The sequence below is a fragment of the Hirundo rustica genome, chromosome 14 (assembly GCF_015227805.2).
Source record: "Hirundo rustica isolate bHirRus1 chromosome 14, bHirRus1.pri.v3, whole genome shotgun sequence".
NCBI classification, from domain to species: Eukaryota; Metazoa; Chordata; class Aves; order Passeriformes; family Hirundinidae; genus Hirundo; species Hirundo rustica.
Genome location: NC_053463.1, coordinates 2609552 through 2633788, shown reverse-complemented (window position 1 = coordinate 2633788; position 24237 = coordinate 2609552). Strand labels below are relative to the sequence as shown.

The 24237-nt window shown below is 40.9% G+C and overlaps 1 protein-coding gene across 1 annotated transcript in view; it reads right to left on the bottom strand.

Moving 5' to 3' along the window:
- Positions 1 to 24237, bottom strand: part of CPEB4 (cytoplasmic polyadenylation element binding protein 4) — a 38183-nt gene that overhangs the window by 8159 nt on the left and 5787 nt on the right. The window contains exons 2-5 of the mRNA XM_040077859.2: positions 18479 to 18560; positions 1898 to 2071; positions 784 to 873; positions 204 to 322 (exon numbers count right to left, since the gene is read on the bottom strand). Coding sequence (XP_039933793.1) covers positions 204 to 322; positions 784 to 873; positions 1898 to 2071; positions 18479 to 18560 — 465 coding nt within the window. The remainder of the gene's footprint in view (positions 1 to 203; positions 323 to 783; positions 874 to 1897; positions 2072 to 18478; positions 18561 to 24237) is intronic.

Sequence of the window (24237 nt, the reverse complement as noted above, 5' to 3'; positions counted from 1 at the left end):
TTTTTCTAGTAAAAATAGGCACTGTAACTAGACTAAAAAACTTTCCTCTGTCTAGTTCAAAAGTAGTAAGTTGTTCTTTTCTTAATTTGACACCTTCAAGAAATTTTAACATTAACATTCTGAAGACAGAAAAAACTGCAGGTGAAGAGCCCAATTTGTGATTATCACCCAGGAATTGTGCAGGGCCTGACAATTCCACCTACCGGTTTGTCTTTGATAGTGGGGCTGGAAACACAGAGATAGAGCTTTCCATCTTCTTCAATGCATGCATCAATCAGTGCCTGCACAGAGCTTTCATCTTGGAACAGCAAAAATGCATATCCTGGCCAAGGGAAAACACAAACATCACTGCTGTCTCTTTGTCTACAGGATCAGAATTTAACTCAGAATTAGGTTTGACATTATGCTGCCACACAGGAAGGGAGAAGATTTAAGGTGCTCTCAGCACACATTTCCAACCCACAAGTGCACTGGTTGTTCATCTGAGGGACAAATCCTTCCCAGCTCCTGTGGAGCCTTTAAAAAGCTGTTAATACATGTACAACAATGGGGGGGAAGAGGGAAAATGGAATAAAGTAAAAGCAGGAAATTAAGGAAGCATTCTTTTAGTGAATAATAACTGCAAAACCATATTCAAAACTTCACCAGTTTAGAACAATCCCAAGTATTAAATTCTTTTTACCCCTAAGCATCGTGTCACTGTCAGACCAATCTTGTGTTTTATCACAACAACAACAAAAAAAAAAATTAAAATAGTCATCTAATTGGTTTGCAGGTATTTACCTTTAGGAGGAAAATAAGATTTGCTCTCTGCCTTGTGTGGCCAGTCTACAATCAAAGGTCCAAAGCGCCGAAAACTTGCAGTGATCTCATCTGAACAGGAGAGAAGGGAAAAGGCGTGAACTGAAAATGAACTGAACTCCAGACATTTGAAAGACACAGATTTCAGGTAGCTTCATCCTATAAACAAACACTCTGTGACCCTCCAGGTTCAGCAGCTCGCAGCAGTGCTGATGGGGAATCTTTGTGACAAAGCAGAACACTCCTTATAAAACGAGACAGGCCAAAGCTCAAACTTTTCTTTCTACTGATAATTATAAATAAAAGCTCATAACCCACTAATTCTCAGGAACTGCGCCACTGCATCCATACAGTTCTAATAATCCAGCTGCAACTACTCTCATGGGTGACATGAAGTTCAGGTTGCCATGTCACAGCATTACAAGCTCTGACACAAAAAAAAAGTGTGGATTAAAACAGTACTGTGATTAAGAAAAAAACTTTTCAGCTTCATTGCTGCATTTCTTCTAACCACTATCCCAGCAGGCTCATACACACAGAGCTCTGGTGAAATGAAGCTTCACAACACTTGTATCTGACTTACTAATTTTATTTCAATAACAGCTGCAGTATTTGTGTGTATTTGTGTGATTTGTGTGATGGGCCACCACAAAGCCCCGGTGCCTCAGGATGCCCTTTACAGATTCATTCCTGTTTGGGTTCTCACCATGCCAGGTCAGAAGCTACCACAGGACAAAAACCATTGCTGGAAACAACCTCAACTCCACAAACCAAGCTAGGACTTGATACCCCACACAGACCTTATAAAACTACGAGCAGCTTTTCCTGCTACTGACTTCTGGGGCCTGCAAAATGACTGCAATGGATTTATGAGTTTCCACAGGTGATGCTGCCTTGTTTAATTTTGCACTTCTGTACTTTTTATCCTGCTGAAGTCAGTTTAATGCATGGCAACGTGATTTTGTTCTTACAACGGCCACAGCCTAAACTCACTTGAAAGATCCATTTCCACATCAAAGCTTGGAAAACACCCATCCCTGAGCTGGCAGACAAAAGTTTTCCCAGCCCAGCAGGTGCCCTGGGTGAGGTTTTGTACCTTCATCGATGTCCGGAGGCAGCCCCCCCACGAAGACTTTTCGGGAATAGCGTTCCACGCGCTCCCCGTTCTGGTGGGAGAAGCAGTGAGGAGACCCCAGGCCGCTGTGCAGGCTCTGATCCCCACGCCCATCGTCCAGGAACCCATCCTCCATTGGGAACAGCGAAGACTGACCTGAAGAGGGGGATGGAAAAAAAAAGAAAAACAGGGAAAAAAAACCATACTAACAGAACAAAGCACACACTGTTGGAATAATTGGGGAAAATGCACCGGTTGCTGCATCAGCAGAACTGGGAGTGATTTGCCCTCTGAATGAGCAGTTATGTTCTGGATTTCATTGCACCCTTTTCGTTTTCTGCATCATCCAGCGGCTCAAATGCCTCATTTCAGAGCAAAGGTTCCTCCTAGCGACAAACCAGGATTTCTAACGGGTGCTCGAGCTGACAGCTTCCCATATTTTGTGTTTCCAATGAGGTTTCTTTTAAGAAGTATAAAAAGGGATGGGAAGAGCCAATTTGGTTTTTGGGGTTTTCACAATATCAAGGCACATAATTCCATTTTCCAGTGAACAGCTTCTTCCAGGGAAGAAGATACAATTTCAAGGTGAAAATGGGAAAACAAGAATTTTACCAGTTAAATATATTGCACATTTAAATTACCTGATATCAGAGCACATCATAAACCACCCAGTAGTAAATAACAAAAATAACCAGAGGAAACCAGGAAAAACCCACTGTCATTTACTGCAAAGACTGAAAATGTTGTTCCCCCTTACAACTTTACTTCAGTGTTACAACAGAGTTTTGTAAATGGCCTCACTCTAAGAGAAAATGTTGTAAAATGAGGAATGTTCCCCTCACAGTCCAGCATCTTTCTATGATAATCCCTGATCATAGAGTTCCTTAATAATATTTCTTTTAAATAAGGTTCTTTGTTATAAATGCCACTGTACAGTATCATAAATAGAGCACAGGAGCTGTTCTCTGCCATGAATTCCCTCTTTAGTTCCAATATGCAACAGCTACACAACAAGCTGAGACTTCTACTCACTTAAGGAGCATTTTAGGAATAAATATATATAGGGAAAGTAAGTGATGAGGCATGCTAGATGTTTTAGTATACATTTCCTTTTGTCTATGATGTGATACACTGTCTGATTTTTCAGGATTCATCCCAATCTACCACAGAAATGTCCTGGTGAGATTAATTTATCCTGGTTTTGCTTCCTCCTCTTGAAAGAAATTGATTTAAAAAAAGAAAATATCTTGAAAACAGAAAATCTGACCAAGATACAGACGTTTTCCATGAAAAAAATCAAACAGCTAAGAAGCTGAAAGGAGAAAAAAAAAAGGTAATAAAATCCACAGTCCATAGAATTTATATGAATAAAAATTGGAAGGCTCCGTCAGGTTGCCTTACTTGAAATTTCAAGAATCTTCTACACACCTTTAATAAAAAAACCACTCAAGTATAATCAGACCTCTATCTGTAGCTGGGCAAACCTCATTCCTACTATGATAAAAAAAATCGTTAATATTGACTTCAACCTTGTTTTTCCCTAAGGAACTGGTGCACTTGTGATTTGTTTCATCTCTTAAGACCTCAGTCCTGCAGGTATTGTTGGGAGGGAGCAATTCCCAAACCTAACCCCTCTTTCCAGAACTCCACACACACACTGAACCCAGCAGCTCAGCCACTCACTGCAGTTATGCTCCATCAGCACCCAAAATTCCCAAAATAAACTCCTCCAGCATTGGCATTCGTAACACACACACACAAACACAGCAACACAGCCCCCCACGGTCACAAACCATCCAGGTGATGTCCACTGTGCTCATTTCAGCCTCAGGTACTCCCTAATCCAGTTAAAATGCTGATTTATGGCATGCAGACGATGTAAACGTGTGTGAAACTGCTCCCTTATAAGCTTAAAGTTTGGACTTTGCCCTCTAGTAAAAACTTAATGTTATTTCTCCCATGAGACATTGTCAACATTAGAAAATTAAAGAGGAATATTGTTACCTCGCCTTCTCCCATATGTCCTTGCTGCATGTTAAATGAGAAAGAAAACAGCCTTTCAATCATTGTTATAAGGACCAAAAGACCTCGTTTTATTGCCTTTATACTGACTCAGTGATTCTCAAGGCTTTGCAGATCCAGGTCATTTAAAATAAGTGTTCACAAGCTGCCCCTCCCCGCCCCCCATGGCCTCCTCAGCCCAGCTCTGTTACTTACTGATAAACCACGGTGACAGGAGGCTGACCAAGTGGATATGGATAATCAAAGAGACTTTTGGAAGCAATTTTAGCCCCGAATTTGCACATTTATTTATTTATTTGAGCTGTTTCCGGGGGTGTGCCTATAAGCAAATGGATCTTTCCTCATGCACCAGGCTCTCTCTGCCTTGCCAAGCTCCAGAATATTCCAGCACTCCTCTCCACCCGAGCTGGAGAAGCCCTGACACAAGGAAAGCGAAAGATTGGTGTGACACTTTCTGGTTTGAAATCAGGTTGCTCTGCACAACCCACGAAATCCTTGGGTCAATTCTGACTGGGAAATAACCAGCTGAAAAACTGAAAAGTCAAGGAGAAATTGGGCCACTGAAGTTGCCTTCTAGACTCAGCAGTGTGTCCAACAGGATGGACTCTCTCACACTCACCCAGGACACTGTGCTGGAATAATTCGAGTTACCCACTCATTCCTACTTTTCATGTTTCAGAACAAATCAGTTCTACCCCTAAAAACAACAGCATTTTCTGGGCTGGCTTGCAAGAACCCATTGTCAGAGCACGGCCAAACTTTCTAATCAAACTTGCACATTCTTTCTCTTTTAATCTCATTAAAATCTCTTTCTGAAAGCAGGCCAACTGTTTTCAAAACTTGGATTCTTCCTGGCAAGTGCTGTGAGAAACTCTGAGCACATCATGTGTTTGATTTTGCTTCCCCATTCAAAACTGAGGCCGGCAATTAGTTGAAGCATTTAAATATTTGTAAACCACAACAATACAGGAGTCATTTCCTCTTTCCAAATAAAAACTGTATCAATCCAATTTACTTCACGATTATTTAACATCCACAGGATCGTTTCGCTCCTCTGCTAGAGACTCACAATTAACACCAAGAACACAAAATAACAAAACCCCGGTCTTCAGACTGGAGCATATTCTTGAAGCAAAGGTTTTATGGGAGAACCTCAAGGGCTGAGGGCCTTTACAATTACAGTTTTTCCACGGTAATTTGGGATTTGGAAATGCAGGAGGCTGATACAGTCCTCAGAGGAGAAATGGAAGGAAATGACAAAGCATCAGCAATCTTGCTGTGTCCCTGCCTGAGCCCAGCAGCCTTTGCACGTTTTGGAGCACATCAAGCACTCTCAAAGCCAGCTCTGCCTATAAAGCCATAAAAATCCTGCTTGTGGTTTCTGAACTACTGACAAAACCACACAGCCTCCTCCTCTCTGTACACTCACTGCTGGCAACAACACACAGACACGATTCCACGGTGGATGTGAGACCACAGCTCAGGCCAGGGACTCCTCACAGCTTCCCCACCTGAGGCACTCCACACAAGAGGACTTTTCTCCTTTACCAGCACGAAAAACATCCCAAAAAGGATCAGCCACCAGCTAGGAATTATTTCCAGAGCCAAATACTAGGTTTGGAGAACCCAATACTATGATTTTTTTCCCTCTTCCTCTTCTTAATTTGCCTCTTGTTTTCAACGTTTGCTTCACATCTAAGCCGCAAAATACCGACATCTGACATTTCAAAACATTTCTCAGGAGCCACAGTTTATAAACTCGCCCAGCACAGCACAGATACAAACTTTCTCTGCTCCCTGAATGCAGAGTTCATCACACGCCATTAATTTCACACAATGTGAAACTCTGTGAAATACAAACAGCATTGAGGCAAGGAATGCTCTCTTGGCAGGCCGGGGAGGCAGCTGAGTCCCCCCTTTGGTTTGCAGAATTTCAGATTAACAGGAGGCTTTGCTACAGGAGCACCCAGCTAAGCTGCTGCACAAATGAAGCCTTAAACTGCCACCAACCACAGGGAAAGGTTGAATTTGTAGATCACGACACTTGTCCGTCCTTTGCTGAGAAATGAGACAACTGCAGCCTTGGTTTGGATTCCTCAAAGCTCTTTTTCCCTTCCCCATTTCTTCAGTGGTTCAGATAATTGCAAGAAGGGCCTGAGATTTATTCATCTCGTCGGATATCTGAGCAAGAATTTTGCTACAAAACCTAAAAAATGCAAAGTGTTCATGCAACTGGTTCAACTGCTCATTAATAACCAATGCAGAGATGTTCTTCCAATAAAATCAGCCTGAAATTTAAAATGCTATTAGCAGCTGCTTCAATTATTTTGTCCTCTCAGCCCTCCTTTTATTTCCGTGTTTGAAATAAAGCCATAGAGAAAGTTAATGATATTTTGCAAAAATCTGCTGCTTTTTTTTTTTTTTCGTTCATTTTAAAGAGCATCAGGAATAAGAAACCCACTCAAATTTTTTGTCTTCTCCTCATTTGAGACATTTAATGGGCTCCTACCCCCTTTCCATTTCAAAATTCACATATTTTGTGTCTTCACCTCCAATCAAACGAGCTGAACTCTCTTCCCTTTATCGGAGGCACCACAAATCCTGTCAGGGTATAACCCCACAAACACATTCTGCTGAAAAACCCTGAAAAATGCTGCAGGGATCCTAAATCACTCAAACCCCAAATCTGCTCCACGTTTATTCTGCACAAACTGTGCCCAGGTTGAGCACCTGGCATTTGCTGATTCCAGGTGCATTTAGAATTTATACCATCAGCAGCTGTTTGTTAAATATTATATAAATGGAGAAAAGTGTCAGAGGTCAGATTTTCTTTTATTTTTTGAAAGGTTATAATAAAGTTTTCTCTGCTATTACTAACATTGGTGAGCAGTTGTTTATTTGGAAAGTAAACATGACCAATATCAGAGAGCTTCAGGCCTTCACTGAAACTGGGAAGGTGATTTAGGGCCAGGCTGTCTTTTGTTTCCCTTAGGACTTAAACTTGTACAGAAACAGAAGTACCAAAGTTCCACAGGATTATTTCTAAAACTGAGCTGGATATCCTTGAATCAACCAGAGAAAACATTTCAACTTGCCTGAATTTTACTTTTAAACGACAGAAAAATAACTAAAGCACAATCTGCTTTAGCCATTACACCAGCAGAGCTTTATTCCTACATTTTTTTACACTCAACTGTACTTTGCAATTGTATCGAGACTGACAACGCTGTGCACAAGGCCATTAAAAACATGAACTCTAATATTTTACTGCTTTCCCCCCCCATTAATCCCTGAGGGCAGGCAGGGCTGGTTCTAACTCCAGAGTGAGATTTTATCATCATTTTGTATTTCACAACGCGTTTCACATGTCAGCCATGGATCACATGCTTCTGCCACAGGTAAGAGGACATTTCACAAGAGGTTCTGTAAGGTCACCTCAAACCCTGTTTCACCAGGGAACAAATGAAACATCTCCTTAACCAAACCAAGGGAAGAAAAGTGAAAATTCTAAAGAACATCTCTACTTATTGCATATTGGGTTAAATTATCTGTATTAAATTTAGAGATCCAAGCAGGGATTTTGCAGAGAGCTATATATACTTGAAATTAGAACACAGAAAATCTTATCTACCTGCATGTATCACACACATAAGTATCCCTTTCCATTTAATAGAGCCTTACAATTTAATTCTTAGATGACATTTTCAGCATGAGAGCAGACAATGTCATGAAAAGCTGTGTGTGTCCTCAACTGGAGTGATGGGACAAGGGGGAACGGCTTCAAACTGCCAGAGAGAAGGTTTAGATTAGATTTTGGGAAGAAATTTTTCCCTGTGAGGGTGGGGAGGCCCTGGCACAGAGAAGCTGTGGCTGCTCCTGGATCCCTGGAAGTGTCCAAGGCTAGGCTGGACAGGGCTTGGAGCACCCTGGGACAGTGGAAGGTGTCTCTGCCATGGCAGGAGGATGAAACTAAATTATCTTTAAAGTCTCTTCCAACCCAAACCACTCTGTGACTCTGTGGTTCTAAGGCAGGCAAAACAGGTGCTCTATTTATGCACTCCTTGATTTCAGTTCTAAAACACAAAAGGATCAGTCACCAGTTCCACGAGTGGTACCAGGAGACATTTGCATGTGTGCAGAGACGTTGCCCAGTTCAGGCACTTAATCTCATTCCAGGCAAATTATTCCAAGCACATGATGTGGAATTATTCCATGCTGACTGTGGAACAACAGCCCATACATGGCAGAGTGGCACCAGCCCAGGACACCTGATCCATGAGAAATTCTGTCAAGACAGAACAAACTGAACAAAATGGTAACAAATCTGCACTGACAGCGGTGCATTCCACATCAGAACTTTGCATTTTACAGCCATCCCTGACACTGGGAAATGAGATCCCTGTCCTAAAAATTGTTTTCCAAACCGAGCCACTAAAAGGGAATATGAGAGATTCTCTATTTTGTGGATTTCAAATGCTACCAAACTTCAAAGAGTGAAAAGTATTGCAGTGATATTTTATTAATCTTAAAACAGTCTCAGAAAAATTAAGCAGCTCTATATGTACATCTGAAGAATGTGTATTTGACACACTTTCAGCAATGTCAAAGTCAGCATGAAACTGCAAAGAAGCCTAAATTTCACTGCACAGTAAAACCAAGGATTAACACCTTTGGAATTACTGATTCTGCAAAATTAAGCAGCAGAGTTGCCAAAACTTGTATTTTTCCTCTAAATTTACTTTTAAAGAAACACAATGTAAAAAGAGATTAAAAAAAAAAAAAAAAAAAAAAAAAGTTAGGAAATACAGCTCTACCTTATGTCCAAAATGTCCAAACAAATGCTGAAAAACAGGAGTATTGTTGTAGATGCAAATATTATGCTTTATTTCAAGTAAAGCCAGATGCCTGAAGACAAGTATTTACCATTCCTTCTGTCAAGAACAGGAACAAAATGAAGTTTCTGTTATTCCATAGGACTCAAGTACAGGTCTGACTAGAATCTTTAATTTTCAATTCCAGGTCACCGTCACAAAACAACTGACAGACAAAAAGTAAACAGGTTTCTTTCCTCTAAAAACCCTGCGGACAATCATCCTGCAAAATCCTTAGGTAAGTAACACTGTGATTATCTTGGATTAATTGGGTTCACATGGTAGAAAGGTAGAACCTGAGTGAGTGGCAGAAAGCAGATTCTCAGCATAATAACGGCAAACAGGGAGTGTTGACAACTTTAGACATCAAATAACCAGGGCTGGAGGAGAGGCTGAGAACACTGAAAGGCAAAGGGACTGTTTCCAAGGCTTGTGGAACGAGCTGCAGGTTTTTAGGGCTTTAATCTGCCTAAAGCAAATCTGCCTCACTGCAGAGATGGGGCCTGTGGAAGAATTATCCTAGGGAAGAAGCCCCCCACACTCTTCTTCCTCTCTGGAGACTTTCCAAACCCACCTGGATGTGGCCAGGTGACCCTGCCTGGGCACTGGTTGGACTGGGTGATCCCCAGAGGTCCTTTCCAAGCCCAGCTATTCTGGGATTCCCTGATTCCCAGGCTGCAGTGGCAGGCAGGGACATGAAGGAACATCCTGCTTCCAACTCCACCTCTGTCAGGAGCTCCAGGTAACTCCTGGATTGGGCAACTGAGCCCGAAAGCCCTGGACATGATTCCAGAAATCACTTAGGTTGGAAAAGCCCTCCAAGGCCATTGAGTCCAAGCTGAGACTGATCCCAATTTTGTCACTGAGTGCCACGTCCAGGCCTTCCTTGGACACCTCCAGGGATGGGCACTCCACAGTTGAAGCCTAAGTGTGAAGGGGAAATGAGATAAGAAAGGTTAACTCTGGAAACCCTGAGTTCAGTTTGTGTGAGGGCTTTAAAACCCAGCAGCAGTGTCACTGCTGATGCTCTGTCAGACCAACGGGAACTCTGGACTGAAGGAACCTCCAGACAGGATTTTCCTGCATTTCCACAACCACTTAACTACTCCTGAAATGTGACAAACCCAATTCAGTCTCCTTCATCTCAAAAATACAGAAGCTTCAAAGGTAACTTTGAAGTTTCTTTGCTATCAAACAGCAGAACACCGAGAAATCTTCTCCTAAACCAACCTGCTACAAATCCTTGACAGAGCTATAGTTTTGTCTAGCAGGGATCAATATTTGTTCCTTAATTCCAATTATATTCCAGTGGGATACGGCAAATCAATTTAAGTGGGAGCTTTAAATATTGTATGTATTTGATTACAACTCTCCTCCAGGATCCCCCCCAGGGTGTGAGATAAGGAACCAAAAAAGCAAAGGAGCAAATCATGGAGCGCAACCATCAGCTGGAGACTGGATGTTAGCTGGAATTATACTGTATTTCAGGAAAGCAGGCACCCTGCCGCTCATGGCATTGAGCTTTATTTTATATTCATGTATGACTGCTGGAGAATAGACACGGAGTTATAAAAACATCCCATCTTTTGCCTCAATACATCTTGCAGTTTATGATATGGAATAATTGGCAGCATTTATCTTTTGAACACTTCAAAATTCACTCGGAAAGTAAGAAATGAAAGGCAGAGTTTGCAGCTGGGAGAAGGAAAAGCATTACAGGAATCAGCTGCTCAGCCACAAACTACTTCAAACGTGGTAACTTCATTAATGACACACTTTCTGACAGGAGGAAAGGGAGGAATGGGATGTCACACGCTAAAAATTGCTAGGTAAAATTTATTTTGTAAGTGACAAGAACAATTTATTGAACCTAGTAGAGAATTTATTGAACAACTTATGAAAAGTTGTAAAACCTTCCCAAATCTTTGCTGTCATGGTTTGTATCACTGTGCTCCTGGACTCTGTATCTGCAGCATTTCACCCCAAGAGCTTCGGTATCTGTCCACACCATCACCAATCCCTGCACCAGGAATTCTTTCCAGGCTTTTTCCTGGATCACCTGCCTGTGACTTGCCAGAGCTGGACTTACAGAGCAAGATCTAAACCTGCAGTTCCTTAAGTACAATAATAGGTTCAAAGCAACTTATTTTTGTCGGTGGAAGGAATGATCACAAGACAGCCTGGAATGCAACACGAGGCCTTGGTTCCTTTTTTAACCACCCTCTTAACTCACTCCCAAACAAGAAGGGAACTGGAACACAAGCAAGTCAACAGCAACCCACGAGGAAAGGCTGAGAAAAGTGGGATTGTTCAGCCTGGAGAAGAGAAGGATTTGGAGTGACCCAACTGTGCCCGAAGGAGCCAACAAGAAACATGGAGAGGGACAATTTCCAAGAGATGGAGTGCCAGGACAAGGGGGAATGGCTTCCCACTGCCAGAGGGCGGGGTCAGATGGGATATTGGGAAGGAATTCCTCTCTGTGAGGGTGGCGAGGCCCTGGCACAGGGTGCCCAGAGCAGCTGTGGCTGCCCCTGGATCCCTGAAGTGCCCAAGGCCAGGTTGGACTTTGGGGCTTGGAGCAGCCTGGGACAGTGGAAGGAGTCACCACGGCAGGGGTGGCACTGGATGGGCTTTGAGGTTCCTCCCAACCCAACCCTCCCATGGTTCTGTGAAGAAGCACACTGTGAAGAAGTTCCACTGCAGTGGAACATTTCCCCGTTTTCCATTCTTCCAGTGAAGAGCACAAGTAAGTCACTCATTTTCCCAGAATGTGATAAAACTGTACCACACACTTCCCCACACCTAATCCAAATGAGAAGAGAAAATGAAAACATTATTTTAAAAGAATCACCAGTTCCCCTGCCTGGATTCAGAAGTGCTGCACAGAACCAGGCACCGGCAGTATTTATATAAGTACATATTTATATAAGTATCCCCACATTCCATGTACAACATTTATCCTTTTCTCACACCCAATCTGAGTGCTGAGCTGGGATTCCTGCTAATGGGATTTCTGAGTAAAGCTGAAATACCACTCCCTGCACCTCATTTGACATGTGCCTCTCTGGAGGCAGCACGTCACTGCTCCACTCACCTGACAACCCAACCATCAACACTGGAGTGGAAAAAACCTGTCCTCACAGCTGACCAGTCTGCATTCCAACACACACAGCATCAAGCCAAGGATGGATAAACCTACTCTAAAACATGTTTTCAAATTCGCCTCAGCAAGAGATGTTATCATTCTAGCCAATGCTGGATTAAAATCAGTGGATAATCAATACACAAATTCTATATGCATCAGGATTCTTTCTTGAAATGTCTTAAATAATTGATGCAAAATTCAGATTTTAGTCACTCTTGGGCATAAGCAATGACTGCCCACGACTAAAGAAGTTATGACTTTCTTAGGACCAATTTTTTCCCTTTTATGCTCACATCTCAGCCTTCACGTCCTTATTTTTTCTCAAAACTCATCCCCTCTCTCATTACACCCATTTCTTCTTTCTCTCCAGGTTTAAGAAAAACACTTCAGGCTTTTCTTTCTGCTCCTTTCATGCCATTTCAAGGCTCACAAACACGACGGCAGAGATCATGCAAAATGTGGTTAACAAAAGACTCAAACGATTCAACATCAAGGCAAAAAGTGAACAAAGTGAGCAAAAAGCAAAAAGACAGGTAGTTTGAGCAGTTTGGGAAGGGAGGCAGGAGAGTTCAGCGTCTTCTAAAACAAGGAACAGACACCACTCATGAAATACAGCTCCAAATTAAAGGCAGCTTTGAAGATGATCCAGAATGGTCAGAGATTATCAAAGCAAGAATTCAGAAAAGATAAAAAAAAAAAACCAAAAAAACCCAAAACAAAACCCGCTTGGTGGACAGTGACATTAAACAAAACAGAAGATTAAACTCGCTTCTCAAAAAAAAAAGGGATGGAATTAATTTCACGAAGCTACAAATATAAAAAAAAGAAAGCAAGAAAACCTTAGAAAGGTTTTAATCAGATTAGCAAGGCTGCTGTCACGGCATTCAGAACGATTTTGTTGGCTGTACCGCTTCTGAAGATCAAATCACCGAGTTAGACATGAAAATATTCAGCACCATTTCAATGTTTTGCTGTGTTTAAAAAGAGTCCTGACTGCCACATCATTTCCAGCACATACATTCCGAGGAAATATCTTGTCTGAGAAGTATGAGAGGCATTTAATTTTCCACGCAGGCTCTGGAGATGGGACAGCATGGCAAGGGGCCTGGGAGAAATGATTGGACAGAAAAACACAGGTCTGCTCCAGTGAATTTCACAGGAATCCTGACACTGATTCCCAAATTGGATTAAGATCAGAAAACCCTGGGATTTTTGTACTGCTCAGAGGTGGCAGAAAAAGGAATTTCCTGGCCTCAGAGGGTGGTTACATCAATACCCCGTGGCTCAGGGCTAAATGGCTCCGTTTTGGACGGAGCACAAATCAAGGTTCCCCACCTCAAAATCCTGCAGGGCTGAAGTAAAACCAGAGTTGTTTGATGACTGTTTGATATGTGCTATGCCAAAACCAGCATTTCTGTAACAGACAGGTTAAACTGCTCAGTAATTCTTGTCTGGCCCCATCCCCTGACACCCCTGGAGATATTTTTAGGGATTAATGGGATCCCCTCTCAGCCTTCCCTTCTCCAGACTGACCAGGCCCAGCTCCTCCTCTCAAAAATCTGTTTTCAAATTCACTGGAGATCTTTCCTCCTTGAGTACTACCTAAGGCTAATTCCCCTTTTTGCCTTCTTTCTTTTTCGCAAGTTTCAGACATGATTTGTTTCTTTCCAACCCACTTTTACCTTTCCAATCCTCACCAAATCCAGCATCTCTTCCAAACAATTCTGCTGAAGCCACAAATCCAGAAGTCCATTTAAATGACTGGAAATTTATGAGGTAAGAACTAATGAGTGTAAAATCATACATTATGTATGGTTTGCATCCATTACTTCTGTGGCAGGTTTAAAATCCAATCTGTGAATCTGATCTCAGTGTTGATTAATAGAAGATTTTAGTCCCTTCCTGCTGCCCAGGTGATTTCATACTCTTACAAGATTGTTGGCTGTTTCTAAACAAAAACTGTGCTAAATCCCAAATATTGGAAAGGCAGGGATAACTCAACATACACCTCAATTAAAAAATTAAAATATTGAGTATTGCCCCCAAATGTTGAATATTAGCCACATTTGGAAAGAAAGTGGGCCCCTGCTTGTTATTATTTTAGAATATTAAATAGCAAAAGTTGTAATACTTCTACTTTAACCCACCAGGAATGGGAACAGCTGATGTCAAATAAAAGCCCACAGAATTTTCCCCATCCCAGCTCCCTCAGCATGGGCTGTAGTTCAGTGCTATTAGACCCAGTTCTGCAATATTTTGACACAGTAAAACAATTGATTTTCCTCTTAATTAATAGGCACTCAGGTCTGCAAATCCCATTAGCCTTTCCTGGCATAGGAGGTAAAATTCAGGAAGATCCTGGGAATGAAACATTCACACAGTAACTCATCAACAGTTTCCAAAGAAAATGAAGGCAAACCTGAACTGTCTGCAGCCTGAAAGGATGGGTTTGTTAATTTTTATTTGAAGCTGGATACATTAAAAAATTGCAAATCATTAACCCTTAGGTTCTGGCCAAGGAGATCAACACCAAAGTCTGAGGTACAACCACCACAGCAGCTGTGGAAAACCTGAAAATGTATTATTTTACATTTTAAAAGAGGTCAGGTTCTGTCCTGTGCATGTGTAAGGGACCCTAAACTTTGCTGAAGAGAATTGGGACTGATTCTCAGCAGGTTCTCATTAATATTCTGGATCATACAGAAACCCAAATGTCTCATTCTACTCCATTAATACGAAAATGCTGCATAATCCATATGGCTCAAAAAGAAACAACCAGTTCAGTTTCTTTTCCAATATTCAAAAAAGCTCTCAAAACTATTTGGACCTCTTTCATCAAAGACCATTTTATAAGGTTTACATATTTTCTTCAATTTTGCCATGGTTTTTCAGGTTAATATTAAGGGGGTGATGATTAAAAATACAGCTTGGTCTCTCTGCTTGCTCAGAGAAATCCTGAATGGTGCAACTTTTCAGCATTCTGGCTTTTCAAAATTAAAATCTGGGGCTGCTGTTCAACCCTGCCAGTGTCTGACCTTACTCCACTCCTAAACCCTTCCCTTTTGTGCAGAAGTGTGTTTAGTTTTCCAGGCTGTGTCACACTCCCAGGATTCCTGCAGACACTGAGCTGTTCACACCCAGGTTTTACAGGAGTGCTTTGCAGGGCTGGAAGCAGATGTCCTACAAGCTGCTTTCATCCATCCCACCTTGCATCATTTCCAGGCAATAACCTGATGTTCTGAACTGAAATACTGGGTAGTTCAGTAGCATACCAGTCATAAAGCATTTAAAGACATTTCAGTGCCACTTAACAAGGAAATATTTAGTCAATCTACTACTATGACAGTAATGCTCAAACTGCCATCTGGAAGACCCAGATTTAAAAAATCAGGCTCTGGATCCCAGGCTCAGCTCAGGGAGGCCGAGTACATTGCAAAGAAGATGCAATTAAGTCTCCAGGGAAAGGCTTCTGCAGGCTGACATTGGCTGTGCAGCACGCAGCACACTCACTGGGCTGGATAAAAATAACATATTGAAATGGCAGCTGCTCAGCAAAGGAAGAGGATTTGAGCAGGGATAAAAATATACCTTAAAAGAAGGGGAGAAAATGGTAAAATGCCTACTCAAAGCATTAAAAGGTAATACTGGGTGTACCGAATCACTGTAAGGTTCACCTTTTAATCCCACACAGGAAATATTATTTATTTCATATAGCAGGACAACCTAAGAACATCATTATTACTGATCTAAACAAATCCAAGGCTGGCACAGCTTAATCACCTCAGACACGCAGAACACATTGTGAATGGATTTTGTTACATTTGCAAGAATTCCTCCTTCTGATTCTATTACAGAATACCCAGCCTGCTGCTCTGAACATTGCATTTAAAGATGGAAAAGATGTCCCAGAGACAGCAGGTTCCACACTGTGACTGCTGTCCATTATCGAGCCCATACTCTCAGTTGTTTTGAAGGGGTATTTTACACAGTACCTCTTTCTCTGGCAGTCCATGACAACATGAAGGGGGTGCCGTTAGTGTTACACACTAAACTCATGCTGAGGCAGGATTAAGCCTCTCACAAGATAGCAGTGAGACCTATTAGATCATCTGAATTATTTCCATGCCATTCTGAGCTTGCTCTCCACAGTATGTTTTATTACTGTCTTGCCCAGGCTATTTTTAAAGTCTCAAACCCAGAAGCTTTTCCTTTCTGAGAGTATCCAACTTTAGTTCAAAGCACTGCATGCACTGATTAACCCATTTAAAATGCAAACCGAAAAAACTTCTCATGGAGCTGCTGATTTAAATGCAGGTGTTTGAAACAGCAAACAAGATTCGAGCTGACAGCCATAATTTGTCCTATTTAAAGATTTCTATATCCGAGGTTTAAATAAAGATGGGGCAAGAAAAGAGAAAACATGAGACAGGATCTGTGTTAGCAGATGGAAAATAAACACAAAGGGCTCGTGATCAGCAGCCCCACTCCGGGCCTGGTGTGGAATGTTTTGTCCCAGCAGTTTACAGTTTTTTTCCAGCTGTATCAGTTGGTTTAACTAAAGGTATTTCCTCTCCTTGCAGACCCCACCCTACTCAGGGATGATCTCTGCGGCGTTAGCACGGCACGGCGGATACTGGGTTGAATAAAGATCCATTCCTTAAATACACGACAGGAACTCAGTCACTGAGCGCTGTGCCAGAGCAGCACAGCCAAAGTCAGGCACTGCACACTTCACTGCAAGCAAAGTTCATGTTCTTGCTGAGGAGATCCTTGAAAAATTAGGCTTCACAACAAAGTATTTCATGTGGAGTCACTTAAATGTCTCATCTGGGCTTTGAGGCTTTTTTGTGTGCAGTTATGTAACTGTTAACTATGAAACAGAATAATTCACAAGGAATCTAAGCAATAATTCCCCGACCAGGACCTGACTGATATCCCTGTGTTTCAATCAGTGTGAGACAAGGCACACAGAACTTTAGAGAACCCTCAGATGACTCTGCAGAGGGGATTAACACTCAGGCTAAAGCAGGAATTAATGCGTGTCAGAACTATTTGTATTCTTTGCTGACATACTTATTCCATCACTCTTAAAACATGCTAAGCACTCAAAAAGAAATATTCCAACTGCAAAGAACCTTTTCAAAGCATTTAAACTAAACATCAAGCTACTTTCAGAAGTACCCCTGCTTAGCAGCTGACCATAAATACGTATGAAGCTGACTTTGTTAAATTCAGATTTAAAGGGAGGTTTTATCTGATCCATGGCCATGTCACCTTGGGCCAGATTTCAAAGCTGTAACTTGGTTTGGGAGTGCCTGGTACTTGGATGGAAGGTTTTGGGGCAAATCCCAGGTGCTCAGTCAAGGCAGAGCACCTCATTCTTGGTTCTATATGCAATTCTGGGGGCATGGGATGTTGCCAGACAGAACACAAACCAAATAAAGCTGATAACACTTGTCATTAATAAAAGCCTGGTCCCCACTGTATAAGGAGGGGAGGTTTTTTAGAGTTTTAATTCATTTGGCATCACTTTTATCCACATCAGGCTCTCCCTGCCATTTCAACAGGAAAGTATTTCATGGTGTTTCTCACCACACCGAATTTCTGCGCAGCACTGGGGACGGGAAACTCGAGCTGCATTTTCAGACCACAGAGAAAGCAACAAACACAAGTCCTTGCCAGTTTATCAAGGGCTGGTCTTCTGAGCAAGAATCACTATTAAAACAAGTCAGATTTCATTACCACCACAAGCCTTGATATCAAAAGGAATTTACTTGCAGAAACCACAAGTGCAGGTTTGTGTTTTTTCCAGTGGTCTCATGACTGGCAACAAAAGTGAGTGGTTAGATAAGAAGCGTGTGTGAGAATTTGACTACTCTACTCATTCAAGTAACCACTGAACTGAAATGGATTACTCATCCCACAGGACATGAAACTACAGCTCTGAATTGTTGACCATAAGCAGTTTCTATTCAGACAAAATTATGTGCAGACAATACTTTGAATACTTTGTAAGCTGAGGTATTTCCAAAGCGAGATTACCTTTGCCAAAAAAACAAAAGAGAAAAAAAAAGAGATAAATCCCAAATGCAAGTCACTTCAACCTCTCTTTTCTTTTCCCAATGGTTCCAAAAAGGTAAAAAAAGACAAAATACTCTGTTTTTCTCAAAAGGACATGGATAAACCTTATTCTTTCTCAAGACAGGAAAAACTATGACTTCATCAAGAAAACCGTGTTAAATAAAAAGTTACTTCTTGCTGAGCTGCACAAGATTTCTGAAGTTGATCAAAACCCCTGGCAAATAAAAACCAGGTCAGCCTGTGTTTGTGTTCTGCAGTGCTCTGGAGAAGGACAGACACCCTCAAGTGCTCCTGTGCTGCAACAGCTTCATTCACACAACTGAAAAAAGCCATCAGGTGCACGAGGTAAATTTGCTTTTGCTGTCCAAAACTGGAGTCTCTTATTTTCAGTAAACCCCTCTCCCCAGTTATTTGCTGCAGGAAATAGTCTCTGTCTAAATTTACCTTTCAGTGAATCATTTTCAGCCCTCATTATGTCAATTAGGGAGTTCTCCAGTGAGTGCATGTCAAAAGTCCTCGTGCGATCCTGCAAGCAAACACAAACAGAGCCAGGGTTAAACACCTGAAACAAAAAAACTTCCATCTTCTTCCACATAACCACAGCAGAATTAAGCAAAAAAATCATATACCAAAGGATAGAGGAATATTAAAAAATTCCTCTGATAGAGGAATATTAAAAATTATAATATTATTAAATATGAATTTGATCTATAATAATCTAATCATAGCCAATGAAGTGTAATACCAACTATTTCCCCTTCCTATTAACCAGAGCCATCATTTAACATATGCACAACTCAGGCTTTCTCAACCCAACAATAAATTCCACATGATACAAATCTGATGCTATAGAAGCAAAACACAATGCAAAATACCCTGGCACAGCTTTAATTTAATTGGCAAATTCAGAATAACTGAAATTTCTTGCAATCTCTGAAATCTTTACAGGATCATAAAAGGTCCTAATGGGAGGCAAAAATCACTCCAAGTCCCAATATTATTCACATATCCATGCTTTCTGTGTATTTATACATTTGGACTTGGATAGATTTTTATACAATTACGTTAACCCACCCTGATTTTAATTTTTTTTTGTCCTAAAAGCTCTCTACCATCACCTCTAAAGATTTTATTTCATTTCTGTTCTAAGGAATTCCCTCTGAACTGAGCTCAAGCTTTGGGAAGTCTGTTCAAACGAGAAAGAGAAATGTGAGCAATTTTGGACATTTTTGCTCTTGACTCCTTCTCCACAACCCTTGTTATTCCAGCACTGAGTGTGTTTTTTGTCCCTAACACTGGCTGTGAAGCTGAAATTTCTCCAAAGCACACAGATCCAGCTTGGAATATTTTTAAAGGCAGTGGTGAGTTATAAAGTGCTTTATTTCAGCGCTGAAGCAGCAGTGATTGTGTGTTGCAAGGGCTGTTCCTGATTTCACTGATCCCTCATTCTGGACTTTAAATACCTCAGACTATTCCAAGAGCAGGAACTCACCAGCTCCTGATCCATTTCCAAGTTGTAAATTACATTCTGATCACTAAAAAATACCATTTTTCAATCGAATTTCCTGGTATTTTTCCTCTCTTCAGAACAGTTTATTACTGAGACAGAACAGGCCACGTATTCCAACCCGGATGTGCCGTGTCTCAAATAGCATTAAAAAGGCCAGAGTTTGGAACCAGTTCCTTTATTAAGTCTAGCAAATATCAAATTTGCTATAAAAAGCACAGCACTGCCCTGTCTCCCCACAGGATTGATTTCCATGGTCATTTCTATTACAAGATAATTGAGGCACCTTGGAGAAAATATCAGGAGCATTTTAAATTCTTAAATTTTGCGCTTTTCTTTCACGTATTTCCTAGAGTTTTCTGCTTTCCCTAGCAGATTTAATCGATTGGTTTGGTTTAAACATTGCTACTCCTTACCTATTTCAAACTCTAGTTACATTAGAATCCCTTAGCAGGAGTGAGTACAAGCCCACCATCAGGATCCAACAGTTGAGTAACTCAGGAATGGATATTAAAAGGCAACCTCTGCATTTCCAGCAGTCCTCACAAAGTGACAAAAATAGCCTAAAACACAGGTGGGAGCATTTACTGGAAACCTGATGTCCCTCAGCAGCTTCTCCTCCCTGAATTCTTGCGTTAACCTCAAGCCCACCCCACGAACGGCTACAAAACTCTGATTTTACAAAGCGCAGAACTTCGGTAATTCCAAATCTTCGTGGAATTGTGGCACTTCACATTTCAGTCGTCTGAGAGACACAGAGGAAGTGACCCAGGCCAAGTAATTCCCATTTTATTGTGCTGAGCACCTGAGCCTGAAGCAAGTCTCTTCTCTCTAAAGTATCTGTGTTATGTTGGCTTGAGCTGTAGTAATGAAGAGCTTGCTGCAATGCTAATTTTTAATATTGAGAACAGAGAATTTCAACATTTGAAGGGGAAAAAATGGAATTGAACTAGTTGGCTCACAGGGAAGCGCATTCTCCAATGGAAGCTTTTGATGCTGAGGAATTTATTTTCCTTTTCAAGTGAACCACAAGCTGGCCCTTTTTTAGGGTGACGTCCATAAGCTGCAAATCCCACGGCAAGCACTTTAAAACACAACGCTGCACAGTGATACAAAAGATTAATTTGTGATGTTCCCACCTGCAGCTACCAGCAGTCCCAGAAAAAGGAGGAATGGCTAAAACTTGGGATCTGTAAGGAAGACTCTGTACATCTACCCACTGAAAAGATGTCAGTCCTAAATAAGGACCAGCCAAGATGCCAAGCTCAGCTGGGTCACAGATTTACACAGTGCTGACTATTAAAAATAATTCCATTCATTTAGTTGATTATTTGCCCTGGCAGGCCGCACACTACTAGAGAAAGTCACCAGTTGAGAATATGAAATTTCAGAATTTTTATACAAATAAAGTCCTTTTTAGAGTGAAAGTCCTCTGAAAACAGCAGCACAGATTTCATCAGTCTTATCTTCCAAGACATTTTACCAGAACAACATCTGAAATATATCCATTTATTGTGCCTCTAAAGAAAAAATAAAGGCAGGTGAAGGCAAGTGAGAGTGGCCAAACCCCTGAAGAAATGCATAACTCTGCATTTTACCCCAGAACATCAAAAATAGCTCTAATAATCAAGATATTGATCACAAACCAAATGTGAACTTTTCTCAGACACATATTACTTATAAAGCATATAAACCACACTGAACTTAGGGAAAAAAAAAAGTTTTCTTTAAGAGATTTCACATAGAGAGAATTAATAACAGTATTGTGATGGCTTTAATGAAGCAATTGACAAAGTTACAGTGCTTTGGAGCTGGATTGCTACTGTACACTTATTTATAAAGAAAATATACAAGGGTAATGACTACCCTGGACTAAAGCAGAGTATGCACAATTCAGTAACAAAATGTGGCAACCACAGCCTGATATTATTTACCTGGGTTCCAAAAGAACTTAGCTTTACACAAGTTTGCTTAGGACATCTAAAATGTTGTTTTATCAGAGGGCTCAAAGGCTGCACAATTTTATCCTTAGGAAACAGAACTGAAGCAGAAAGACATCAGGTAAACACAAGGCCACAATAAAAAATTAAAAAAAAAAAGAAAACCCAAACAAACAAAACACAAACCAAATTAAACAAACTGAAGCCAAAAAACGACCAACAAGAAAGAAATCAACCTGCAAGTCTTAATATATATGACTATGTTTAAAATTTCAGCCAACATTTTAGAAGACATTCATTAACCATAATTTGGAATAAGCAGGGCTGTTTTCACAATGTACAAGAGGTGACAGGCAGCAGATCTGCTGAAAAATGAGTTATTGAGTCTGTAAATGTCCTACAATAATCAACAAACCACCTCTGGACTCTACCCTGGCCACCCCTGCCTAAAAAAAAATTAAATTCTAATCCCTATTCCAACTTTATTTTTCCAAGTCCGAAGACATTTCATCCCAAAAAGAAAGTCACTTGGTGCACATGTATGATAGACATTGGATCATCCTCCCATGCAAAAGAAATTCCACGTGAAGTTTTCCTGCACAGGAAGATCATACTTTAAATTTAAAAATCCCATACATTAATTCTCCTGTACATCAGAAAAATGCACATTTAATTTAACTATTAATTCATTCTAGATGCATTGTATTTAATCAGCACCCCCAGCATTACCATCACCTGAATAATTAAGGTGCCAGGACCTGAGGGCACTTCCCAGGATGGGCATCCCAGTGGTAAATCCCAAATTGCTCAAAAAAAGTCAAGGTATGAACATTTGCTGGCAGCTAAGGCTGGGCCTGAGCTCTTAAAATAAGATTGATCTAAAGCCCAAGGTATTGATAATAATGCAAAAGATGTCATTACATTAAGCAATTTATTGCTCTGCATTTATGGAGTAGGTGTAGATGTAAAAGTGGGGCTTTAGACATTTAAATCTTTGTCAGACCAGAACGTTTGTGCAAATCAAAAACCTCACAGGTTTATCTGTACTTTAATTACAGCAGAAGCCTGAAACTTTCTGAAACCTTGTTACCATTTCCCACAATTCCAAAGCCACCTGTCCCAGGCACAGGAGAAGCAATATCCCCATATTTATCATCATAAATACAAGGTCCACACTTCTCTGTCAACTGCAACACCAATTTGGACTGGATTATGCTTCTGGGGAAGCTGCTCCTCCTTGCCAGCACCCTGCAAATGCTGTATTCCAGCTCCCAGTCCAGCATCCAGTGAATTAAAGGCTTTGAATAAACAGGTTTTTCCTGAAAGGATGTTGCTGTATTCTGCCCAGATCATCTTTTATAGCTTCACCAGGGAACAAAAAGAAAAAGCTGGAAAAGTGAAGTGGAACAAAACACAAAGTTTAGTCCAACCTGACCTTTTTAAGTGTTAGAAATTACAACCTTTTACTTGAAACGTTTGTAACACGTGTGATTCTATTTTAGCTGTATATTAAGTTTATCATGTATCTTCCAGAAATGATTTTCCACAATATTTTGCATTCTCACTCTTTGCTGGGCTGCTAAGTATGCAACTTTCAAAGCAAAATGCTTAATAAGAGTACTCCTTTTAATCTTAGGAAAAAGACAAACATAATTCAAATAGCTCCTTAACAAAAGCTCTCTTTAAACAGAAACCCTGAGGTCAAAAACACACAGGAGGGCCAAAGCCCAAGCATTAACGTCAGTAGTAAGTTTATAAAACAAGAACAGTGTTAACTTCCACAGCACTTAACTTGTGCATGTCATACCACATTAGAGTGCTGCTAATCCCACACATCAGGAGCTGTGGGGAACAGCACACAAAACACTAATTACTGCACAGCTGATGGAGTTACAGAAAAAATGGGGGAGCAGCTTTAAAAACCCACCTCCAAGGATTTGCTCTGTTTTCATATGATACCTTGACATTATTGGGAATAATTGCTGTTGCTAGAATAAAAAATGAAATTCTGCAAAACAAATAAGCTCTTTTTGTGCAGCCAGCCATCGTGAGTTAAGAAGAGGTTCCTCAAACCCAAATATTAAAATAAAGAGGAACGGTAAAGAAATTTATTTGCAAGATCCCTTCAAGAAGAAAGTTTGGCAAACTCATTCAAGAGGTTATTTTTTTTTTTTAATTCCAGCTCCCTGTGAATTTGTTTAATGCACTTATTAGATCAGGCCATTTCTATGGGCAAACAAATGCTGACGCAGAGGTCGGAATTCAAACACATTTTGTAATCACGAATGTGTTTTCTCAAACATTCCATATCTGCCTGGGGGAAGAGCAAGTCTCCCTGGCACAGGCCCTGGCTGGATTTGGAAGGGGTTATATACCTGGAAATCAGCCACTGGGGAAGAAAGGAAAAAACATTTTGAACAAGTGGATACAATGAACTGCTCTCATGTACAAAATTCTTTGAAATGGGCAGTTATTTTCGAGCCTGATTCCGGGAAGAAACACAAATTCTTTTTAAGCATTTTTACAGAAAGCTGAGCACTATTGCTTCACTTGCTTGTGCCTTCAGAGAGACATTTAAAAAAAACATCATCACGCACTGAAGATGAGATCTGGAAAGCTGGAAATGCCTATCAAAGCAAGATTTATGCATTGCATAACAGGCAGGATGTTCCACTCATGAGGAAGTACAAGTACACAGCCAAAGGAAAGCCAAAACAATCTTGAAGGCAGCGCTGCCGTGAAACGAATTACTGAGC